At 44.4% G+C, this 20,570-nt stretch overlaps 1 protein-coding gene and 1 long non-coding RNA gene across 3 annotated transcripts in view; one reads left to right on the forward strand and one right to left on the reverse strand.

The window, feature by feature from the left end:
- Positions 1–14: 14 nt before the first annotated feature.
- On the reverse strand, positions 15–7,414 carry LGALSL (galectin like). Its single transcript, XM_067704906.1, has 5 exons — positions 6,910–7,414; positions 6,053–6,124; positions 5,829–5,917; positions 4,966–5,143; positions 15–3,110 (listed from the first exon to the last, which is right to left on the reverse strand). The coding sequence occupies exons 1-5, from the start codon at positions 6,943–6,945 to the stop codon at positions 2,967–2,969; spliced, it is 519 nt and encodes a 172-aa protein (XP_067561007.1). The 5' UTR covers positions 6,946–7,414; the 3' UTR covers positions 15–2,966.
- LOC137206187 (uncharacterized) overlaps positions 6,269–20,570 on the forward strand; it is a 178,228-nt gene continuing 163,926 nt past the window's right edge. The window contains exon 1 of one of the 2 annotated variants that reach the window (XR_010934515.1): positions 6,269–6,790. This is a non-coding gene — a long non-coding RNA (uncharacterized lncRNA). The remainder of the gene's footprint in view (positions 6,791–20,570) is intronic. The other variant, XR_010934516.1, reaches the window with a different exon arrangement.

The following is a 20,570-nucleotide window of genomic DNA, read 5'->3' on the forward strand; positions in this document are numbered from 1 at the left end:
TAAACTGGAAACCCTTTTGTAGAAAATTCCTTTATTATAGTGCAAATAACTTTCAGCAGTGACATAATAATGTAAGAACACATTTAGCAACATTTTACACCACGCAGTAAATAAGAAAGTGTTTCTTCGAAAATATGTCATCATAGGAACATTATTTCTACATTAATAATGTAGCTGGAAAATGCCAAGGCTGTTTCTCTCAAGGCAACAGGGCTCCCTCCCTCTTTTTGGATATTTGCTTTTTAATACAAATGAAAGGACTTGCCATTTTAACAAATCACCAATAATTCTAAGAGTCATCTCTTAGGAGGTTTTGAACTGAGGTTGGCAAGATATGAAATGGGGTTTCAAATTAAAAAAAAAAAAAGTTAAGACAATTCTGGGATAGCCCAGAAAGTAGAAGTCACTTCTATTAACTTTTAAGTAGATATATACATTCACTCCAATTTTGATGCAGAAATGAACAGATTGTCTAAAGCCTGCCTATTATTCCCCCAGAGCCTGATTGTTATCTATGTTCCTTGGTTTTGGTCATATTGCAAAATTAGGGCTCTGGTCAGAAATAACACCTTACGTACCCAAATGCTTTCCTGTGAAGCTTAAAATTGCACTTTCCATCCTGAATTCCCACCTTAGACCTCGCATGCTGATGAGAGGATGTGAACATTGTTTCCAGTTTACAGCTAATGATTAGTACAGCTGGATTAGCCCCTTGCTAATTTAACTATACCTGAATCAAATCATCACATCATTTAGATTAATTCCAGTAGGCTTAACCAAGAGGTTCCCCACACAGAAATGAAGGGTTAACAGTGAATCTTTACACTAGGCTGCCTAAGGGCTTGGCTGCTAACCAGTTAGCTGATAGGTAGAGAGAACAGTGTCAGTTCCAAACAGTTACACTCCCAACTCCTCTAGTTTCCGCTGAATTATGCAGTGGGTGGGAATGGATGGCCACTCAAAGGAAACCTCCTGTGGGGGTCTTCCACCATAAGGAGAATCAAAACCCCTACCAATATATTTCAGGGTACCCTCTAAGTCTCTCTACAAACACACATCAAAACCTAGTGGCTCTACAAGTTAATCACAGGCTCAAAAATAGCCGGAGCCACAGAACAGCCCTCCTGGCTGAATATGGCTGCTTAACTCAGCTGGTACATATAGCTTTTCAATACTCAGCCAGCCTTGTTGGATAAAGCATCTTCTTATATAACACAGTGGAACTGTGCTAAACAGTTTAAAAGTTGAGAAGAATCCAAATATATCACCTCTAAAAAATTCATGATTTTAGTTTGCTTTTTCTTAGACTTTGGTACCGAAACACTGTCTACATTCTCGACACATGAATATGACATGGTCACTTCAGTGCCTCTGCATGTTGTGTAAAGAAACTCAAAAGCAAAGCAGGAGAAGGACGTGTCATAACAAGACGCAGTATGCTCTACAGACAAAACCTAAATTATATATAAATACACACCCCACCCCAGCACCCCCTCTTCTCCCCACCAGCTGACCAAAGCAATGCCAAGGGTCCTTCTCTCCAGGGCCAGTAGAGTTTGTGAAATCCAGCACCCAGGACTCCAACCATCCCTTGCTGTGTGGTGACATCTTATCACTGCAGGCTTCTCCTAGAGACTCCCTGCTGTCTAACCAGTTCCACAAGTACAGGGAAACACCTAAAGCTTAATTGGGAGCATTCACACTATTGGCTGGACTCAAAGACCTAGAGTCCTGGGAGTTAATTTTTCAGATAAACTAACTGGATCATTTCCTAATTTGGATCCTGTCTTATCCTAATATCTCAGCAGAGCCAACACAGTAGGAAGCACCCTCTACTCCGAAGCTCCAAAGGCATTGCTTAGGGATATCAGTGAGGGTCACATAATAAAAGTGATACAATGAGCTAACAGCTTAAGTTGATATAAATTATTTCCGGGTAAGTTATTTGGGGCCATTTGCTTCTGCTTTCCATTGCATTCCAGAATCATTTTCATACTGTACTTTCAAAAGTTTATATAATAGTCATTTAAAAATTGTCTATGCAATCACTTCTTACGTGTTTTCAATTAGCTTAATAACAACTTAATGAGCTATTATGTAGGTCTAGGGAAAAGTAGTTAGTCTTAAGGAAGCCAATACTGTGCTACTTCACAGTAAGGAGAAAAAGCAATGTAAATAATCATCAATAACTTGAAAAGCAGTCTTACGAAACGTTGCAAAGCTTTCCCTAAAGCACTTACAGCAATTTATATCAAGATATCCTAAGTTTAGGGGTACGGAGGATAAGACTCAACTCTTTAAGGTAGAAATTCACCTTTATCATGATGGAATAGGTAATTTTCCCCCCAGACCTAAGATAATTGTACATTCAAAAGTTCATAACTTGCTGTTCTTGAGACATTAATCATTCTCTCATACACTGAGTAGAAATAAATAACTACAAGAAAGCTTTAAAAATCTGAATTAACATTATGCTGTGCAACAAAACAAAACAAAACAAACCTTGAACAACCTACATTCTATGTTAAATACCCTGACTAAAATGTCGGTTGTGCTACACAATTCCACTTCAGTGCAGAAATGAGTTGACTTCTGTGTACCGTCTTTGTTGTTGTTGTTTTAAGTCTTTAGCACTTTTGTTCTAAACATCAGCTTGAAACGATGAATAACTTACTACCAACTCACAAATCCAGTTCAGTTTAGTCTGAATAAAATCCAGCGTAAGTGTATTACTTTGTTCTGGAAATAATGGCTCGGTGTCTTTGTTCCGACAGCTTCCTAAGGGCAAACCACCGTTGAAGTCATTTTGGGTTTAAACCGCACAGAAAGAAGAGACGGTGAAGTTTCCCTTTTCGTTTTTGTTTTCTTTTTAAGTCTTCAGATCTTGCTAGGACACTTCTTCCAGACCAACAGTCATACAGTTGTGGCACCTGATGCTATCTGAAACAGACGTGGTTTAAACAACGTCAGCCAAGCTTCGTGATCTGGAGGTCCCCGTTTATCTTTATGGTGTCGATTGCAGATAACGTTTGAATGCGGTGGTAAAAATCAAAAAGTTGGTGTCCATCCACAAACACTCTGAAACGTGGGTGCTCACAAAGGATTTCCACCTGGAAGAAACAAAATAATAACCTCAGTTCATAATTTCAATGAACCCTGCTGGGGAAAACGAACAAACAGTACTGCATTTTGGAGAAAGGCAACATCCTCAGTGGTTCTCAAACACGGGAGTGCACTGGGATCATACAGAAGGCGTGTTAGAACACAGACTGCTGGACTCCACCCACCAAAATTTCCATTTAGTAGGGCTAGGGTAAGGTCTAAGAATGTGCTTTTCCATCAAGTTCCAAGATGATGCTGGTGTTGCTAGAATAAGGAACACACTTTATGAAGCATTGCTCTACACTATTCAATGTCCTTTAAAGATTTAAAATTGCTTTACTCTTTCTCCCTTCTCCTTGCATGCCAGAAAGTGATGGAAAGTGGCAGAGATTTATTTATACGGCACTTAATGTCTCCATCCTCATCCCCTGAACAATTCTATCCCACCTTCAGAGAAGCCCCTCGCAAAGCAGAACTGGTACCCATTAGTAGCATGTAATAATAGTCTAGACACCCCTAAACACTAAGCAGAGAGAAGGTTACACAGTAATTACCATTCGACCAAGGATGTGTAATTAATAAGGCTTTGCTAAGCCAAACAGAAATACTGATTCCACATGGTAAAAGCTTTTTCTTCCTCCTTTTTTGAAACTTAAGTAATTCACCATAGAGTTTAATCATTGGTTCTGTGCTATGTATTTATTAAAAGCATTTGTATTCATCATGCAAGGAGAGACTCCGTATATGATATTAGTCACATTTAATTCATATTATTACTAAAATTATATCACCAAGAAGGGGTGATTTCATTTCACCCCTTCACCCCTAGTGTTGGGGAGCACTATTCCTCCTGGCAGAAGCTTTGGTTACTCACACTCACGAGCTCTGCATTAAGATTCACCAGTAAGAAACTGACACAGTTCAGGGGAGCCTCAGGGTCATTACCATTCTAGAGAAGGGTAGGGGTGTCTTCCCCAGGCTACAATTAGAAGGGCAATTAGTCTCTATTCTATCATTGATGTGACAATCACGGATTCTTGCTTTCCCCCCAGACTGTAAGATGGGAAGAAAAAGTATGACTTATTCACAGGCCCCTGTAAATTTTTAGATGAGGAGCAACAGGTTAAGGGTAGTTCTGCTTTGTTAGGTGTTTATGCAACAGGGAGCTTTTAACTGGGTTGTCATTATTGTGATGTATGTTAACAAGGTGTAATGTAGACACTTCATCACCAGGTCTGACACGTCAGTAAATTCTTTCCTAACACATTACTGACTTGCATCTCTTACTTGGTATTGTCCTTCATAGAGGAAGGTGCTGCTAATGCTGCTTGATTGAAATGGAAGTTTGGGCTGTGCTTCCTGCCTGACAGATAGTGGGGAGCAAATCTATACTCATCCAGGCCCAAGGGAAGTAATCTGTCAGCCACAGAGACTGTGACAGTGAAACAGACTGAGGCTACTTAACCCAGAGAGGGAAACAAGGACATGACTAAGTCCTCACTAGCAAAGGGAACAAGAGAAAATAAAATGATAATCAACTAGATTCTTAAAAAAAGACATAACTGATATGGTTTGGTGCTACTCAAAGGTTGAGGAAAAAATGAGGAAAATTCTAGATACTTATTATTATTTATTAATCAAATATATTTTGGGACAGGTGTCTATTATATGCCTAGTACTATGTTAAATACTACATAGAAAAGTATTTATTTTTAACAATATAGACATGTAAATATGGGTTTATTTACACGTATTGGCTAAATAGAATTGCAAAAATTCTGGCTTAAAGTGTTCTTGGCACATACTAGATGAGAACATCACCATCCTGCCAGTGGTTGGAGCAGAAGCACTCGAGGCACTCACCCTGAATGGTTGGTCTGGGATGAATGGGAAGTAAGGGATCGCTGACTGTTCTTCACCCCTTTCCCCAGATATACAAGAATTTCTGAGTAGCTGCCGATCTGTGAAGACAGCTTTGAGTTCAATTGCCACATCGGCGGGAGGATCCTCCGAATCACCACAGGTCAAGCTGATGGCAAAGCTGAAAAGAAAATCATTTCACTTATTCACGGTGAGCAAAACAACATTAACAATGACCCAGGCTCCCATTTCCACAATGACCCAGGCTTCCATTTCCTTCTTCTTCTTTGGATTTGTCAGCTTTTAATGGGCCACTACTCTTCATATGGGGGCAGGCGTTGGGGGGTTTAGACTATGGAGAAATAGGATTACAATCAAACTGGTTTGTTACCCAGAGGAGGCCCTGGTGAAAACTTCAGTGGAGATGAAAATAACTAACTGTAGACATTTCATATACCCCAAACTACCCACACATCTGTGTCTTAATCCATTTCAGAAGACTCAAAAACAGCCCCATTAATTGACCAGGGGAAACGATATCTCGTAAAGTTTGGTTCTCATTTATATTGATAGTTCTTACTCCAAACACCATGTTTGGAAAAAAAAAAAATCCTTTCGCCTCCCTAAGGGTCAAAGAGAAAATGATGTGGGTCTATATTTATAATCTCTGATATAAATAGCTGTCTAGAGAAATGATGGCTGGGATTCATACACATTCTTTTCATGGGAACATAGTACTTTCTTGGCACTTCAAACTAGCAACACTGGCCACAGGGGTGGGAAGAGGAGGGGCAGTAAACCACAACAGGAGTGGGCAGGACCTTGTAACTGCCTGATAGGTCTAGGTGACAAGGACTCTGCCTTACCTCTCAGGGTTGAGGTCTACGATGCCCATCACTAATACCTTCTTGCCTGGTCTCATGCCACCTTTAATGTGCCCACAAAATGGCACGATCTGCAAAGGATGAGAGGAGAAACAGAAAGTTTACAGCCTGTTAGGGAAGAGCCAAGGCCTCAGATCCTTAGGACCTGACCTAAGGAAAGAAGAAAGAGGGTACAGGCAGACAGAGCACAGAACAAAATCATTTACCAGTCGTGGGAAGTACACGTCGGCTTGAACTGGAGAGCCCAAGGAGTTGTTTAAATGCCCATCATCTAGTTTCTAAAAATAGAAGCACACAGATTGGCTTTCCAAAAGCTTTTGTAGGGGGGTGTTAGAGGGAGCGGGGAAGAACCTACACAAATCTGGAGGAATCCAGCAGTCCTCCATAGAACACAGGAAGCCTCTGCAAAAGCTCCCACCTCACAGCCCACTGAATAACCGCATAAACTCCCGGAACAAAACCCGTCCTTTCCACCAGGTAGCTAAGCCTCTGATGATCCTCAGACCCTTCAGATCTAGATCAAAATGAAGGTCGAGGCCCACTGGGGAGCCAGAGCCCCGCGCCGAGGGAGGGAAGGCCCCTCTCCACCGCAAACGCCCATGGAACCGCCGTCGCCCAGGCCTGTCCTCGGGGACATGGCTGGAGTGCAGCGGCCGCGCTCAACTTCTCTCGCGAGCCCCTGCCGCGGACCCATTTCCAAGGGGGAAATCCCCGGAACGGCGCGGGGCGGGCGCGGGGCGCGCGCGCCGGACACACACACAGGCGCACGCTCACACGTGCAACATGCACACACCTGGCCGGAGGCTGCACAGCGCGGAGGGAACTGTCGGTCACCCCCCACCCCACGGGCCGCCCCCAACACCTCCCCTCAGCCAGCGGCCCTCCAGCTGGGGCACCCCTCCGGCCCCTCACGTCCGCCACGCACAGCCGGCTCCCGCTACCAGGTACTGGGGCGCCTTCTCACGCGTGGGGCGCGGGGCTGGGCCTCTGCCGAGCCGGAGCCGGCGAAGGGGCCGTGCGGGCTGCGGGAAGGGGGCGCCTCGCGTGTCCCCGCCGCACTCACCACCACTGCATCGCTGTCGGCCACCGACCCCGCCATCTTCTCGCGCAGCGCGGCGGGGTGCGCGGCTGGCGGCCGGGCGGTGGGGGACGTGGGACACGGCGCGCGGGCTGGGCTTCAGAGGCGGTCCTGCGCCGGGCGGGGGCGCGGGTCCGAGACTGGCTCGTGCGCGCACACACACACGGGCGCGCGGGCGTGCACTCCCGGGGGCCCGGCGCCGACCCGGCTGGCGGGGCCGGGGGGAGGGGAAGGAGAAGGCGGAGGCCGGGAAGGCGGCGCGGGCCCAGAGGTCGGAGGTGGCCGCCGCAGCCCGGACCGCGCTGACGAGTCGAGGCTGCTTTCTTCCTCGGGGTGCTGCTGCCCGAGGAAAAAGGAGTCGAGGGTGCGCCGTGCTGGCCCTGGGCTGCATTTAAAGGCCGCCGGAGCCCGGCTGGGGAACCGGGAACAGGGCGGGGAGCCGGCTGGGCTGCAGCGGCTTGCTCAGCTTGCCCTGCCCCTCGGCCATTGGACGGTGGCAGGAGGCTGGGGCGGGAGGGACTGGCCTACCAGGGTCGGGGCGTGCGAGAGGGCGGGCGCCCGGTCGACACTCTTCGGCGGCAGGGTGGGTGGGGCTGGGGCCTGCCAGGTGACAGGTGCTGGTGACATCACCGCTCCTCCTCTCCAGCCACCTCCCCGCCTTCCTTCTCAGGTTGTGTCTTGGGGCAGGTGGGACAGTGGAGGGCGAGGTCAAGGGAGGATTGGAGGTGGAGGTGATATTCCAGAGTTCGAGATTTCTTTCAGAGAATGCCAACAAAGAGCGAGGAAAGATTCATTCGGCTTTCTAGGGTAGAAAGATAATGAAAGGCTTGCATAAATAAATATTTGACCTAAAAGCAGGAGGCAGAGAGGACTCACAGTAGGGACTTTTATATTTATACAGGAGATGTACAGAACACACCTCCCTCCCCTGTGGAAAGATGGGCAAGTCTGGGGGTCCCTGGAGGCTCTCTCAGGCAGGGGTCTGGTTAAGTCTTACCAAATTGAACTGGGCACAGTGACTGCTCTCAGAAAGTCTTCATTGGGCCGATTTTTACAAGTCACCTTTCCAGTCTAGGCTAGTGAATTTCACACTGAAAATCTCCTGATATCCTTTGTGGAGTAATTCCTAGGGGGTCCACCTCTCTTTATTCCAAGGCACAAATTCCTTTATGGCGTTTCCACAGTAGGACGATTATGTAACTTCTCAGGTAAAGCTGTATCAACATAGCCTCTATTAGGTGACATCTTGGCTTAAACATTCCATTGTGTGAATCACCCTGGTGTTTTATACTAATAAGCAGGGAGCATGTGTGACCTGCTGCAATCCCAGAGGGGCCCTCAGAGGCTCCCTTCCTGCCACTGTTGCTGGCTGTGTGGCCTGGAACATCACTGAGGCTTTTGTGTCTTAGCTTTCCCTTTATGGACCAGAGCTAATCATGGTAATCTCAGTTGAGTAGGGAGAATTACCTGCACATGCTTGTAAACCAAAGTCATATCCTTTGTGTGCTCTGAATTTGAGTGCAGCACAAGTGGCTCACACTTTTGCTCTTGTTTACCAGTCTTAGCTCAAAATCATACCTTATTGATTATTTTAAAATGTTAGGCAGTCATAGGAAGCAACTGACATTTTGAAAGCACACTTTGATATATCTCAATTTCTGAGAGTTTGGTATAGGGGACACTCATTGAAGTATTTTTTTGTCATTAGCTAAGCTAAGAGTGACAGAATACATCATGGTGGTTAAAGAACGTGTGCCCTAGGTTCAAATCCTGGCTCTACAATTGACTAGCTGGGTGATCTTGGACATGTTACTAAACTTCTCTGTGCCTCAGTTTCTTCATCTGTGAACCAGAGATGACAGCAATGATGACAATAGTGCCTATCTTGTGTTATTGGGAAGATTAGGTAAATTGGTTCCTGTACCTTCCTTAGAATAGTAGCTGGCACTTAGTAAGCGCTACTCTTCATATGTACAAACATCTTGAGGGCTTGCCATGTACCAGGCACTGGGGAATACAGGGGGGACATTTTTTTGTGCTTCTACTTTATTATTATTTTAAAATTGTTTTTTAAATTGAAATATAGTTGATGTACAATGTTGTATTAGAGTCAGGTGTACAGCAAAGTGAGTCAGCTGTTCTTTTTCAGATTCTTTTCCATTTTAGGTTATTACAAGTTATTGAATATAGTTCCCTGTGCTATACAGTAGGACCTTGTTGTTTATCTATTTTAGATATATTAGTGTGTATCTGTTACTCCCAAACTCCTAATTTATTCCTCCCTACCCCTTTCCCCTTTGGTATCCATAAATTTGTTTTCTATGTCTGTGGGTCTGTTTCTGTTTTATAAATAAATTCATTTGTATCTTTTTCTTAGATTCCACATATAAGTGATACCATATGATATTTGTCTTTTTCTGTCTGACTTACTTCACTTAGTATGATAATCTCTGGGTCCATGCATGTTACTGCAAATGGCATTATTTCATTCTTTTTTATGGCCGAGTAATATTCCATTGTATATACGTAACACATCTTCTTGATTCATTTATCTGTTGATGGACATTTAGGTTGCTTCCATGTCTTGGCTATTGTAAATAGTGCTGCTATGAACATTGGGGTGCATATATCTTTTCAAATTAGAGTTTTTATCTTTTCCAGATATATGCCCAGAAGTGGGATTTCTGGATCATATCGTAACTCTATTTTTAGTTCTTTAAGGAACCTCAGTGGGGATTTTTTTTGTTGATCTTACATTCTAATGGCGAAAGGCAGTTAATAAACAAATAAATATATAATATGTCAGGTGGTAAAAGTATTAGAAAAAAATAGTAAAGCAAGTAAGGTGAAAGAGAGAGCTAGGAGGTGGGGCGATGCTCTTTACAGTGTTATCAGGGAAGCCACCTATGGTAGAGTGAGTTTGAGGACCTCTAATGGGAGGGGAGGGAGTGGGGGAGGCATTTGGAAGTCTGGAAGAAGAGGTTGCTGGCAGAGGGAACTGCAAGGGCAAAGTCCCCAGGGTGGAGTAAGGGAAGAAAGTGTTGGGTGCAGCTGGGGTGCAGAGGCGGAAGAGGTAAGTAATTAGAAATGGAATAGGCCATGTAGACACTGCGAAGATTGGCTTTTCCTTGGGAGAGGTGGGAAGATATTGGAAGTTTCTGAGCAAAGGAGTGACATAGCTTGCCTTCTGTTGTGGATGTATCCCTCTGGCTGCTGTGTGAAGTGGTCTCTGTGAGGAGGGCAGTGTGTAGGAGGCAGGTAGAAGCAGGACTTAGGAAGCTCCTGCAGCAATCCAAGCAAGATATAATGGTGGCTTAGACAACGGTGGGAATGATGAAGATAAGAGAAGCTGTGCGCCCTTGAAAAGTCCTAGCCATTGTCATTACATAGCTCTGAGAGTTCAAATTGACTTCTAAGCCTCAGTTTCCTCACCACAAAATTAAGAGGTTGGGCTCATTCATCATTCCTTCTTAGCTCTTAGAAAGTTCTTCTGGGGCTTCCCTGGTGGCGCAGTGGTTGAGAGTCCGCCTGCCGATGCAGGGGACACGGGTTCGTGCCCCGGTCTGGGAAGATCCCACATGCCACGGAGCGACTGGGCCCGTGAGCCATGGCCACTGAGCCTGCGCGTTCGGAGCCTGTGCTCCGCAACGGGAGAGGCCACAACAGTGAGAAGCCCGTGTACCGCAAAAAAGCTGTGTAAATGCCATCTAAATTTAAATGGTAGGTGCTGCTGAATGAAAATAATCTTGGGTTGAATCTTTCAATAAGTGGTTTTGTAGGGTGAAGAATAACCCTTTGATTTACATTGTCGGTGGAGTTGAAGATACTTGGATTGCTTGAGATGTTCTTTACATTCCTAAAATTCTTACATTTTAGGAATGTAAAGAACAGGAAGGTACTGAACCTGCCCAGAACATTTTAAACTGGAAAATTGCCTTTTATTCCAAAAATGCTTTGTTCCTTCTCAGTCATTCTATAGAATAGTTCATTTTCAATATGGAGAGCAGGGAGAAAGCCTAAATGAATTTTTTGTTATAATTAAAGCTGAGCAGAGTCAGACTACCCCTGACAGGGAAATTCATTAGCAAATAAATGAATTATAGAGCTTGAATTTTTAAAAAGTTGTAGAGAGAAGGACAGGCAAACTTTGCTCTGGGCTTTGATTACGGGCATTTTTGTCTAAAAAACATTAACCAAGATTGTGACCCTTTTATGAAATGCAACAGTGAACTGTATTACTGCTAGAAACTACTAAAAAGGCTAAAGAAAGTCAGCATCGAAAAAGAAATATACACAGGTCTTTGAAGATAGACTTTGCTAAATGATCTTCCCAGATGAAAATAGTAGATCACGTCCTTCTCTCCTTCCCATTTAATATGTTTTATTCAAATGTAGGCATGCAGAATTTCTAATACTGTGGGGAGAATATGGCATTGACGTCAATTCGGCAGCCATGTTATGAGCATTGTGCTGTGATACCCTGGACCAAGAAGAGATATATGAAAATGCATGGGTCTTGTCCTGAAGAAGGTCACAACTCACTCTGGGGACCAATGTAGAATGCAGTGGGTAAGATAATAAAGGCCTCAGATCTACAACCTGAGCACTGAGCGGGGAGAGTCACTCCCATTGGGAGGATTAAGGCAGCTGTCTGGAGGAACTGGCATATCTCTGACCACAAGCACGGCAGCCCCTTCCACCATCCCACCAAAGCAAGTCTGCAAAGACTGCACAGCAGCTCTATTCGTGGCCCGAATTCTAAACGCACTCCGCCTGGTCTGGTCACCAGCTGAACCCCTGTTTCCAGAGGCTGGTTTTGTCTCCTGCCCTGGTCCGGGTAGATATGTGCCTTCTTCCTTTACACTGTGACTGTGGGCCCGGATCCCCGAGGCCTGCCTTTGACTTTCAGACCACTTGTTTTCTGCGTATATATACACATTGGCAGCAGCAGGGTTTCTCGTCCTCAGTGCTATTGATATTTTAGGCTGAGAAATTCTTTGTGGTAGGGAGCTGTCCTGTGCATTGTAGGATGTTGAGCACTAGATGCCAGTAGCTGCTCCCCGGAAATGGTGACAGCCAAAAATTCCTCAGACATTGACAAGTGTCAAATGTCCCTGAGTGGGGTGGGGAAAACTTGCCCCCAGTGGAGAACCAGTTATCTAAAAGGTGCTTTAAGATTCCTGTTACTCATATATATGATATGAAATCCATCTGATCTAATCTGGAGTAGAAACTTGCACATCAGAAACATTTGCCTTTTTATTTGGCAAGTCATTGCTTCCTGATATTATGGGAGCACTTTACAAATGGTTCCACAGAGAACCCCCTACAATGAAGGAGGACCTGTGAGGACCCCTGTGGATGTAGCTGGCAGCTCAAAATGTCTGTAATATTGAGAAATTTGTGTGACTTTTGCACTCTGTTCAACAGATCGCCATGTTTATTTTTGGTATAAACATAATGTGCTCCCCACACCCATAAATACAGCAAAATTAAAGCATCTAAATGTTTACCCTGTTCATCTTGTGGCTTGATTCCCTCCCTGCCCCAGACCCCAGAAGGTGGCTGCAGCCCACTTTGAGGAAAAAGATAATGCACCATTTCACAGGCTGGTCAGGCTTTCATCTCTTCATAATTGTTTTCATCAGGCCAGTCTCTGCTCAGGATAAATATTCACGTAGGCAGAAAATATACAAACTCAGCATTCTTTGGTTACCTCGTTAGGTAGGAGGGCAAATAGTTATCAAGCTATTTTTCTGTATTTCAGTACATGATTAAAGTTCTTAATTATTCTAGGAACTATGGTCACGGTTATCAAATATTATTTTAGACACACACACAAATTTGTGTTGTACCAGTGTAATTAGGGGACAACCATAAAACTTGGCAGTCAATGCCAGTAGCTAACATTTCATTATTTTCAGTTTATTTATGAGGAAGCTAGAACCAGACTCCTGCTTGCGTTTTAATTACTTAGCGCAGGAAGGACTGATTGCAGAAAACCTCCAGACTGAAAAGGGTACTAATGAGCCCATTTCCCAGGAGGAGTTCAGGGCTTCAAAGGTATGCACTGCTTCCTACCCTGGGGATGTCACTGTGGGCCCTTTATCATGTCTGAGATGTCGCAGGAGCGCACCCCGAGCTGGCTCACTCCTGTGGAAGGTAGCAAGAGCCCTCGCCCAGAAAGAAGCACAAAAGAATGCTGCTTCCAGTCTTTGGAACTGGCAGCATGAATGAAAGATATTTTAAGATACAGGGCTTTGTGCTGGGACTGAGAGCCACGGATGTGCTTCTGTGCCTCCTCTCCAGCCTTACCTTTCAGCAATTCCAAGAGGCAGATCTGTGCTCAGCCAGCCTTGTACCAGTAAGGAATGGGACAGGCCTACGTGGCGGAGCCCCGGGCCTCATTTCACTCTTCTCATTATGCTTGATGTTTCTGTTTTCATCTGCTGGTTTATAGTCCTCCTTTTTATTGCCTCTGTGATTTTACTTTCTCGGTGTCCAGTGGCGTAATGGATTTCTTAGTTTGGTAGTTTCGTGGAAACTCATGTGGCTTGGCTGCGTGGAAGGAGACGAAGATTCAGAATTAACAGTCTGCTGGAAATCCTGACTAATGGGCAGGAAAACTCAGGAGTCAGGCTGCCAGGTGGTCATTTGATTTTTAGAGGAAATGTGTTTGAGTGACACAGATTTCTAGATTTCTTAAAAGGTGAACCACACAGAGAAGGGATTAACACAGACAGCTTCTGAACAAACCACCATCCAGGAGGGACCTGGGAATTTACACTTGGCATCCAAATTTGACTAACCAAAGAGATTCAGAGAAAACAGACTTCATTTATTTATTCAACAATTCTTTATTGAGCTGGGCTCCATTTTAGTTGTGATTATGATCTTTTTTACTTTCTTAAAAGAGGCCCAAACAACCATATACATATTTGGACTTAAAATACTTGCCCTCCTTTTCCATATGAGTTTCTTCAGGGCATCTCTACTTCCTCATATTGTAGATTCCTCCCTGCACACTGCCTGTTCCATCTGACAATATTCAGAATGGGTCTAAGAGCTCCGCTGCCAACGTGGCAGCATAGCCTCAAAAATAAATATAAAGTGTTTTGAATTCAGAGGCTGGTTTAATTCCACCTCCAAATGATTAATTTATTCCATAGAGAAAGATTAATTAAAGAGTTGAAGAAAAAAAAAGAGTTGAAGAAAATATTTTAAATTGCAGAAGTTCAAATTGGTAATCTACACTGATTAAACTCATCACATTTCATTCATTCACAACCTTGGCCTTGGTTGGCTCAGTGTTACTCTTAAACTTAAGAATTAATCGGAACTCTATAAATTCAGGGGGCTTTGGGGTTAGGCATGATTTTTCAAGATTGCCTGGTGTGTGTTTGTGTATGTGTATGTGTATGTGTGTGTGTGTGTGTAAGGCCAGTTGGAGTGGGGAAGGAGGGAAAATTCCACCTTTTCTTAAAAGCCAATCCTCATTTTAATACCAGGAATAGATAAAAGTAACTTCGGGGGCTTCCCTGGTGGCGCAGTGGTTGGGAGTGCGCCTGCTGATGCAGGCGACATGGGTTCGTGCCCCGGTCCGGGAAGATCCCACATTACGCGGAGTGGCTGGGCCCGTGAGCCATGGCCGCTGACCCTGCGCGTCCGGAGCCTGTGCTCCGCAACGGGAGAGGCCACAACAGCGGGAGGCCCGCGTACCGCAAAAAAAAGAAGAAAAAAAAAAGTAACTTCGGGAGAGGAAGCAAAGTCGTTGTCTGTGCTTGTTTTTGATTCCATTGATTTTAATGCCAGCAAAAACTCCATCAAGAGAAGAACCTCATACTTTTTTTTAGATGAGTGAGGCAGAGATACAAGTATTAAATTTTTATTCTTTGACACTTTCTCTGCTAACAGGGGTTCTCCTTGACACTGGTCTGGAATCTTCCCTCACACGACTCGATTCCCGGCCAGTTATGCCCACTTTAGACATCAGCCTTATGGGCACTTTCCCCAGTAATGCCAGCTTCTCCCCTCGATAGGCTCCCCCACTTCATTGCCAGCCCAGACTCCTCCCCACTCCTTCCATTCGCTCTGGGCTCTCCTCTTGGGCAGGCTCCTCCTCCACAGCATGTCTTCAGTGAGTAGACTCTCACGAGCCTGAAAGAGAAAATTTAAAACAGATAAACAGATTGCTTTTACAAATGGTCCTTCTCTGGAAGGCAGGAGTTGCTGTTTTTCAGGAGGCCAGTATGCATCGTTTTCTCTCTTAGTCACTGTTGACAGACTGGTGCCATAGCCAGGACAGGCCAGAAAATGTGTCATTCATTTCAAGCCAAAGTGATACAGCTAACAGTTATTCTAGAGAAGCTACAACTAACGGTTGGCTTTAGATGATTTATACAGATTATCCAATGTCAGGTGATATTCTATAATTAGAAATAAGAAGGGATGAGCTTAGTGAGAAGAGAGGATGGGTGGAATTTCTAAGTATGCGAAGGATGGGTGTTTCTTTAGGTCTAGTGGATGGTTTTAATCTACAATGTCGTTTATTCTCAGTGCCCTGATAGCAGCTTATAAAACAGCCACAGTTCACCCAAAAGCCCTTAGAAATTACTACACAGTGCTAAAATAAGGCATCGCCCAGGAATCTGAGAGTACCCACATCTTTTGTAAACTGTAATTCAACTCCCTTCTTCAATGTTGAGTTCATGTTAAGGCAGCATGGTCTCTTAAAAACATAAATCATGTACCATCAACCCTTCTTAAAATCACGTGGTGAGGGCTTCCCTGGTGGCGCAGTGGTTGAGAGTCCGCCTGCCGATGCAGGGGACACGGGTTCGTGCCCCGGTCCGGGAAGATCCCACATGCCGCGGAGCGGCTGGGCCCATGAGCCATGGCCGCTGAGCCTGCGCGTCCGGAGCCTGTGCTCCGCAACGGGAGAGGCCGCAACAGTGAGAGGCCTGCGTACCGCACAAAAAAAAAAGGAAAAAAAAAATCACCTGGTGGGTTCTCATGGTATTTAGGATGAAACCCTAATTCCTTTCCATGGCTTTTAAGGCCCTGTGGGGTCTGGCCCTCTTTCTCCACCTTCTCTTGGAGGCCGTGCTCCTCTCCCTTGCTCACTCTCTTAAGCCAAAACTGGCCTCCGTGGGGTTTTCCCAACAGCCGAGCACACTCATTCCTCAGGGTCTTTTCACTTGCTGGTCCTCCTGCCTGGAGCGTGCTTCCCCAGGCACTTTTTTGGTTTCTTATTCTTAAATTCTTCACTCAAATGTCACCTTCTGTGAGAAACCTTCCCTCATATACGCCCCTGCCAGGGTTCTTTTAGCGCATCCTCATCTTCTCCACTTCTTACCTCAGTCTTTAATTGTCTTGTTTATTACCTGGTGTGATCTTTCCATATCAGAGGGTAAGAGCCTTGAGAGCAGACTCTTGTCTTTCTAATTCATGAAGTGAAGTGAAATTGGGAGCAAAGATTTATTGACTGACTGAATGAATTAATGAATAATGCACAGCCACACATCTGCAGATGAAATAAAACCTCAGAGCTGTTGAGGACTCCAGGGTCCCAAGGCCAGAGTCCACTCATTTCCCTGTTACACAGCCTGAGAACAATCCTCTTTGGGTTGACATATAAAGACTCTGCCCTGAGATGTCCTTTCCACCACTGAGGAGTCTTGATTCTAGATGCCATATGGGTTACATATAAATTCGTCCTAGACATTAGGCAAGGTTGTTGACCCTAAAGTTTAAATGTTACTTATAAGCAATGAAAAGTTGAATTGGTAAGATCAAGTACAGGAAAGATAATAGTGAAAAAAAAAATCCCAAAGCACAAGCATAGCAATGTCAATAGCTTTATTAGCAGTATTATTGTTTCCTCATCCTGATTAGATAGACGCTTAGGCTCTTTAAAGTAACCTGATATTGAACATTAACTATAGCTTCTTCTCTAAGAGGGGTGAGCAATGAAGGTGCTGCCTTTCCCGATTACTTATTTAATTTTATTTAACAAGCACTTGTAGAATGTTCATCAAGCTCCAGGTACCTTTCTAAATACTTGACAAATGCTGTCTCGGGTTGAGTTCATTGGAAGCTATAGGGGAGACAGAGTTTGGGGTGTAAGGTGCTTATTAGGGATTAACACCTTTGAAGAGGAGGCAGAGAAAGCAAGAGGTCAAACTGCACTACAGGCTCAGGGAGTCTGGGAACCAGGCAGGGACTTGAGGCATGTGCTGCCTGTCAGAGTGTCCTGCATGGGACTGGAATGGCCTGCCTTTCTACCCCCACCTCTTTCAGGCACCAAATGTGGGCTCCCCCAGGAAGGGCATGGCCTTGGGCAAGGCTGCTGTGTAGCGGAGGCACACTGGAGTTGCTGAGAGCTGGAGTTTGTCTGCTTCCCATCCTCCCTGCTTCTGGGCAGCAAGTTCTCCCTTGAAGTGCACCTCTGGGTCTGCTCAAATATTAACTCATTTAACCCTCGTGATAACCCTAAGAGGTAGGCCCTTTTATTAGCCCCATTGTACAGATGACAAAGCTGAGGCATGGAGAAATTAGTTCACTTGCCAGACTAGGTCAGGTAGCAGAGCTTAAATTTGACCCTGGAAGTGTGGCTCCAGAATCAGAGTTCTTAACTGCTCAGCTATTCTGTCTGAGCTATTGCTTCATAGAAACTGTTGATGATAGCCTAAGAATAATAACAGTGACAATATTGGTTGTTATTTAGTTATTTCTAAGGTAGTGTGTGCATGCGTGTGTGTGCGCGTGTGTTTGCCTCGTATTGGTGCATTTCTTAAAAACAGCATCAAAAGAATGATAATTTTGGGTTGCCTACCGTATTTGAATATGAAATCCTGCCTGTAAAAATCTAAGTATCCAGACTAGATGCTGAGGGGTAATGACTGGGTTTGAATTCCAGTACAAGGTAGCCTGTGCTGAAATTCTCATGTTGGCCTGGAAAAGGCCAACCCCTTTGGAGTTTAGGTCAAGAGAATTGAGTAGATGGAAGAAAAGCTATAAAATACAGGGCAAGGCCAACCAGTTCTGTGCTCTGCCAGTCACAGGAGTGAGGTGTTAGTTAGATAAGGGCCTGAGGGAAAAGCAGGTGACACCTTGGGAAGAAGGTAAAGAAGGAGAGGGGAATTTAACATATGTGAGCAGGGTGGGCCCGGAGTGCTCTTGAGAGGGTCTGGAAGACAGTCCAACACTGAGAAGAACCAGGAGGGCAGAAGAGGAGGTAAAAGGAGTCCAGGCTGCTCCTAGAAGGGAAAGAGAAAACCCAGTGGCGACAGAACATTTTTTCCATCACTGTTTTTGGACTTATACATATACATGATCTTTTAAAGATATTTAAAAACCATTTCCCACTTTACATAATTAGATTTCTTAGTTCTAAAGACCAGGCTTAGGTAAGGAAGGAATCCAAGGATGACAAGTTTTATTTTGGATGATGTAGAATACATATTTCCCCCTATTTGCAATTCTCTTTTTGTCTGTAAGAGTCCAGGCAATAGAAGTCATTATCCTTTAGACTTTTCATTCCAGTGGGATTAACTGGTTTCACATTCTTTTTCTGAAGTTTGGTGAAATCCCCTCTTTAAACACAATAGAGAAATTCTGTTTTAACCCCTCACTATCTTTATTTGTATATAAAAACATGTTCCAAAAGGCTGGAACAACATCTTGGTATTAAGGGCTCTTTGCAAAAATAGTCAGCAGGGATAAAATTCAGCAACAGGACATGTAAACTTCCCAGCAGACCAAATGTGTCCTCTGAGCCAGAAGGATTAAAGGATTCTACCTGGGATATTAATAAAGGTCATTCTGGCTGCTGAACTGATTACGTCGCTATTGTTGACCCTTAATGTTAACAGGTTTTTTTCCCATGTCACATACTCTATCTATGGATATTTCAACACAGTTTGCCCATTTTCGTAACACATAATGCCGTCTTAGAAACTTACTCTGCAGCCCACAGAATAACAATGCTCTAAATAATTCACAAAGCAAAGCAAATATGTAGATGTTAAAAAGTAATTTACAACTGCAGGAGAAATCCCTGGCGGTTCAGTGGTTAGGACTAGGTGCTTTCACTGTCACAGGCCGGGGTTCAATCCCTGATTGGAGAACTAAGATCCCACAAGCCGCGTGGCTCAGCCAAAGGAAAAAAAAAAATGTAATTTACAACTTCAGGAGAACTCACGATGCCAAGTATGGTTCTTGCTTAGAGTACATACTCAAACTCATCTATTACGCTGCGCCAAATTGGGAGGATTTGTATCTGGAGCATAGTATATTTCTAACGCCATCCTCTTGAAAATGAGCATGGTTTCAGAGAAACTTAGTTGTTTCCTGGAGTTAAATGGTTTGTATTTGGGTCGGGGGACAAATAACTTCTTTCTGAACTCCAGGATTTTATTGAAGAACATTTCCCCCATACGCGACAGGCTTTATGAAGGCAGAAGCAGGAATAAGTGTGGAAGGTCAACCGTTGAGTGGTAGGGATTGGAGTGATGGGAGGGAGAGGAGATATCTTGGAATTCTTCATGCTCCCTATTGACCCTTTGACAATTCTGACTTGCCTTTCTGCGGTCATTTCTCAGCTGGGCATCGTGCATGGGACCCAATGAAAATAAGCCCTATTTTAGGGAGCACTCAGAAGGTGGGTTGTTTTAGGACATCGAGGTGCCTGTATTCAATCTTTGGACACTGCATTTGGAATCCACTTCTTCTAGGACATCTGTCTCTTCCAGAAGCTGAATTCAGTATCAAAAAGTGATCTGTTTCATAGACTATACTCACCAGGAAAATCAGGACACATTCTTGTGAAAAATCAAAGCATTTGACTATTTAGAGGTGAAATTGCTTGATTATAGGGTACTTGCATCTAGCAGTTTTATAGGTGCCGCTGGGCCAACTAAATACATTTTCTGCTCTCGTGTGGTGCATCTCCACTCAGCTGAACCAACCCTAGGATAAATTTATTTTCTTCTTCTAAAAAACAAAGACAGAATGCAACATCCAGGTCACCAAAATTCAATCTCTAAAAGATATTTGGTCACAGATAGATCTAAAATCAATTCGATGGGCATCTGATACCGACCCTTGGCCCTGTGCCTCTCCCCTGTGATGCAAGCCACACACACACACACACACTCTTCAGCCTGGTGTTGTCCTAGAATTAACTGTACACCTCTTTCATGAGATGACATTCAAGCCACACAAAGCAAGGTCAGTGAGTGCTGGAAGGGAAAGTGAGCATGGTTCATAAAACCAAGAGGCACTTATCATTTAACAAGATTAACAAGTGCTGTTGAAAAGAGCTACCCGGCCTGAGTCACAGAGGGAGAAGGATGCCAGCTCAATTCTCTGGGCTTGGCTGTCACACCACATGAGTGCAAAGCTCCTGAAAGCCTTGCATGAAACTGCAATAAAGCAATTTGGAAAATGATTGTATCTTTTTTTTAAAAAATAAATTTTATTTATTTATTTTTGGCTGCGTTGGGTCACACAGTGACAGTTCGTTGCTACACACAGGCTTTCTCTAGTTGTGGCGAGCGGGGACTACTCTTTGTTGCGGTGCGCGGGCTTCTCGTTGCGGTGGCTTCTCTTGTTGCGGAGCACGGGCTCTAGGCACGCGGGCTCAG

The sequence above is a fragment of the Pseudorca crassidens genome, chromosome 14, assembly GCF_039906515.1.
Source record: "Pseudorca crassidens isolate mPseCra1 chromosome 14, mPseCra1.hap1, whole genome shotgun sequence".
In the NCBI taxonomy this organism is placed as follows: Eukaryota; Metazoa; Chordata; class Mammalia; order Artiodactyla; family Delphinidae; genus Pseudorca; species Pseudorca crassidens.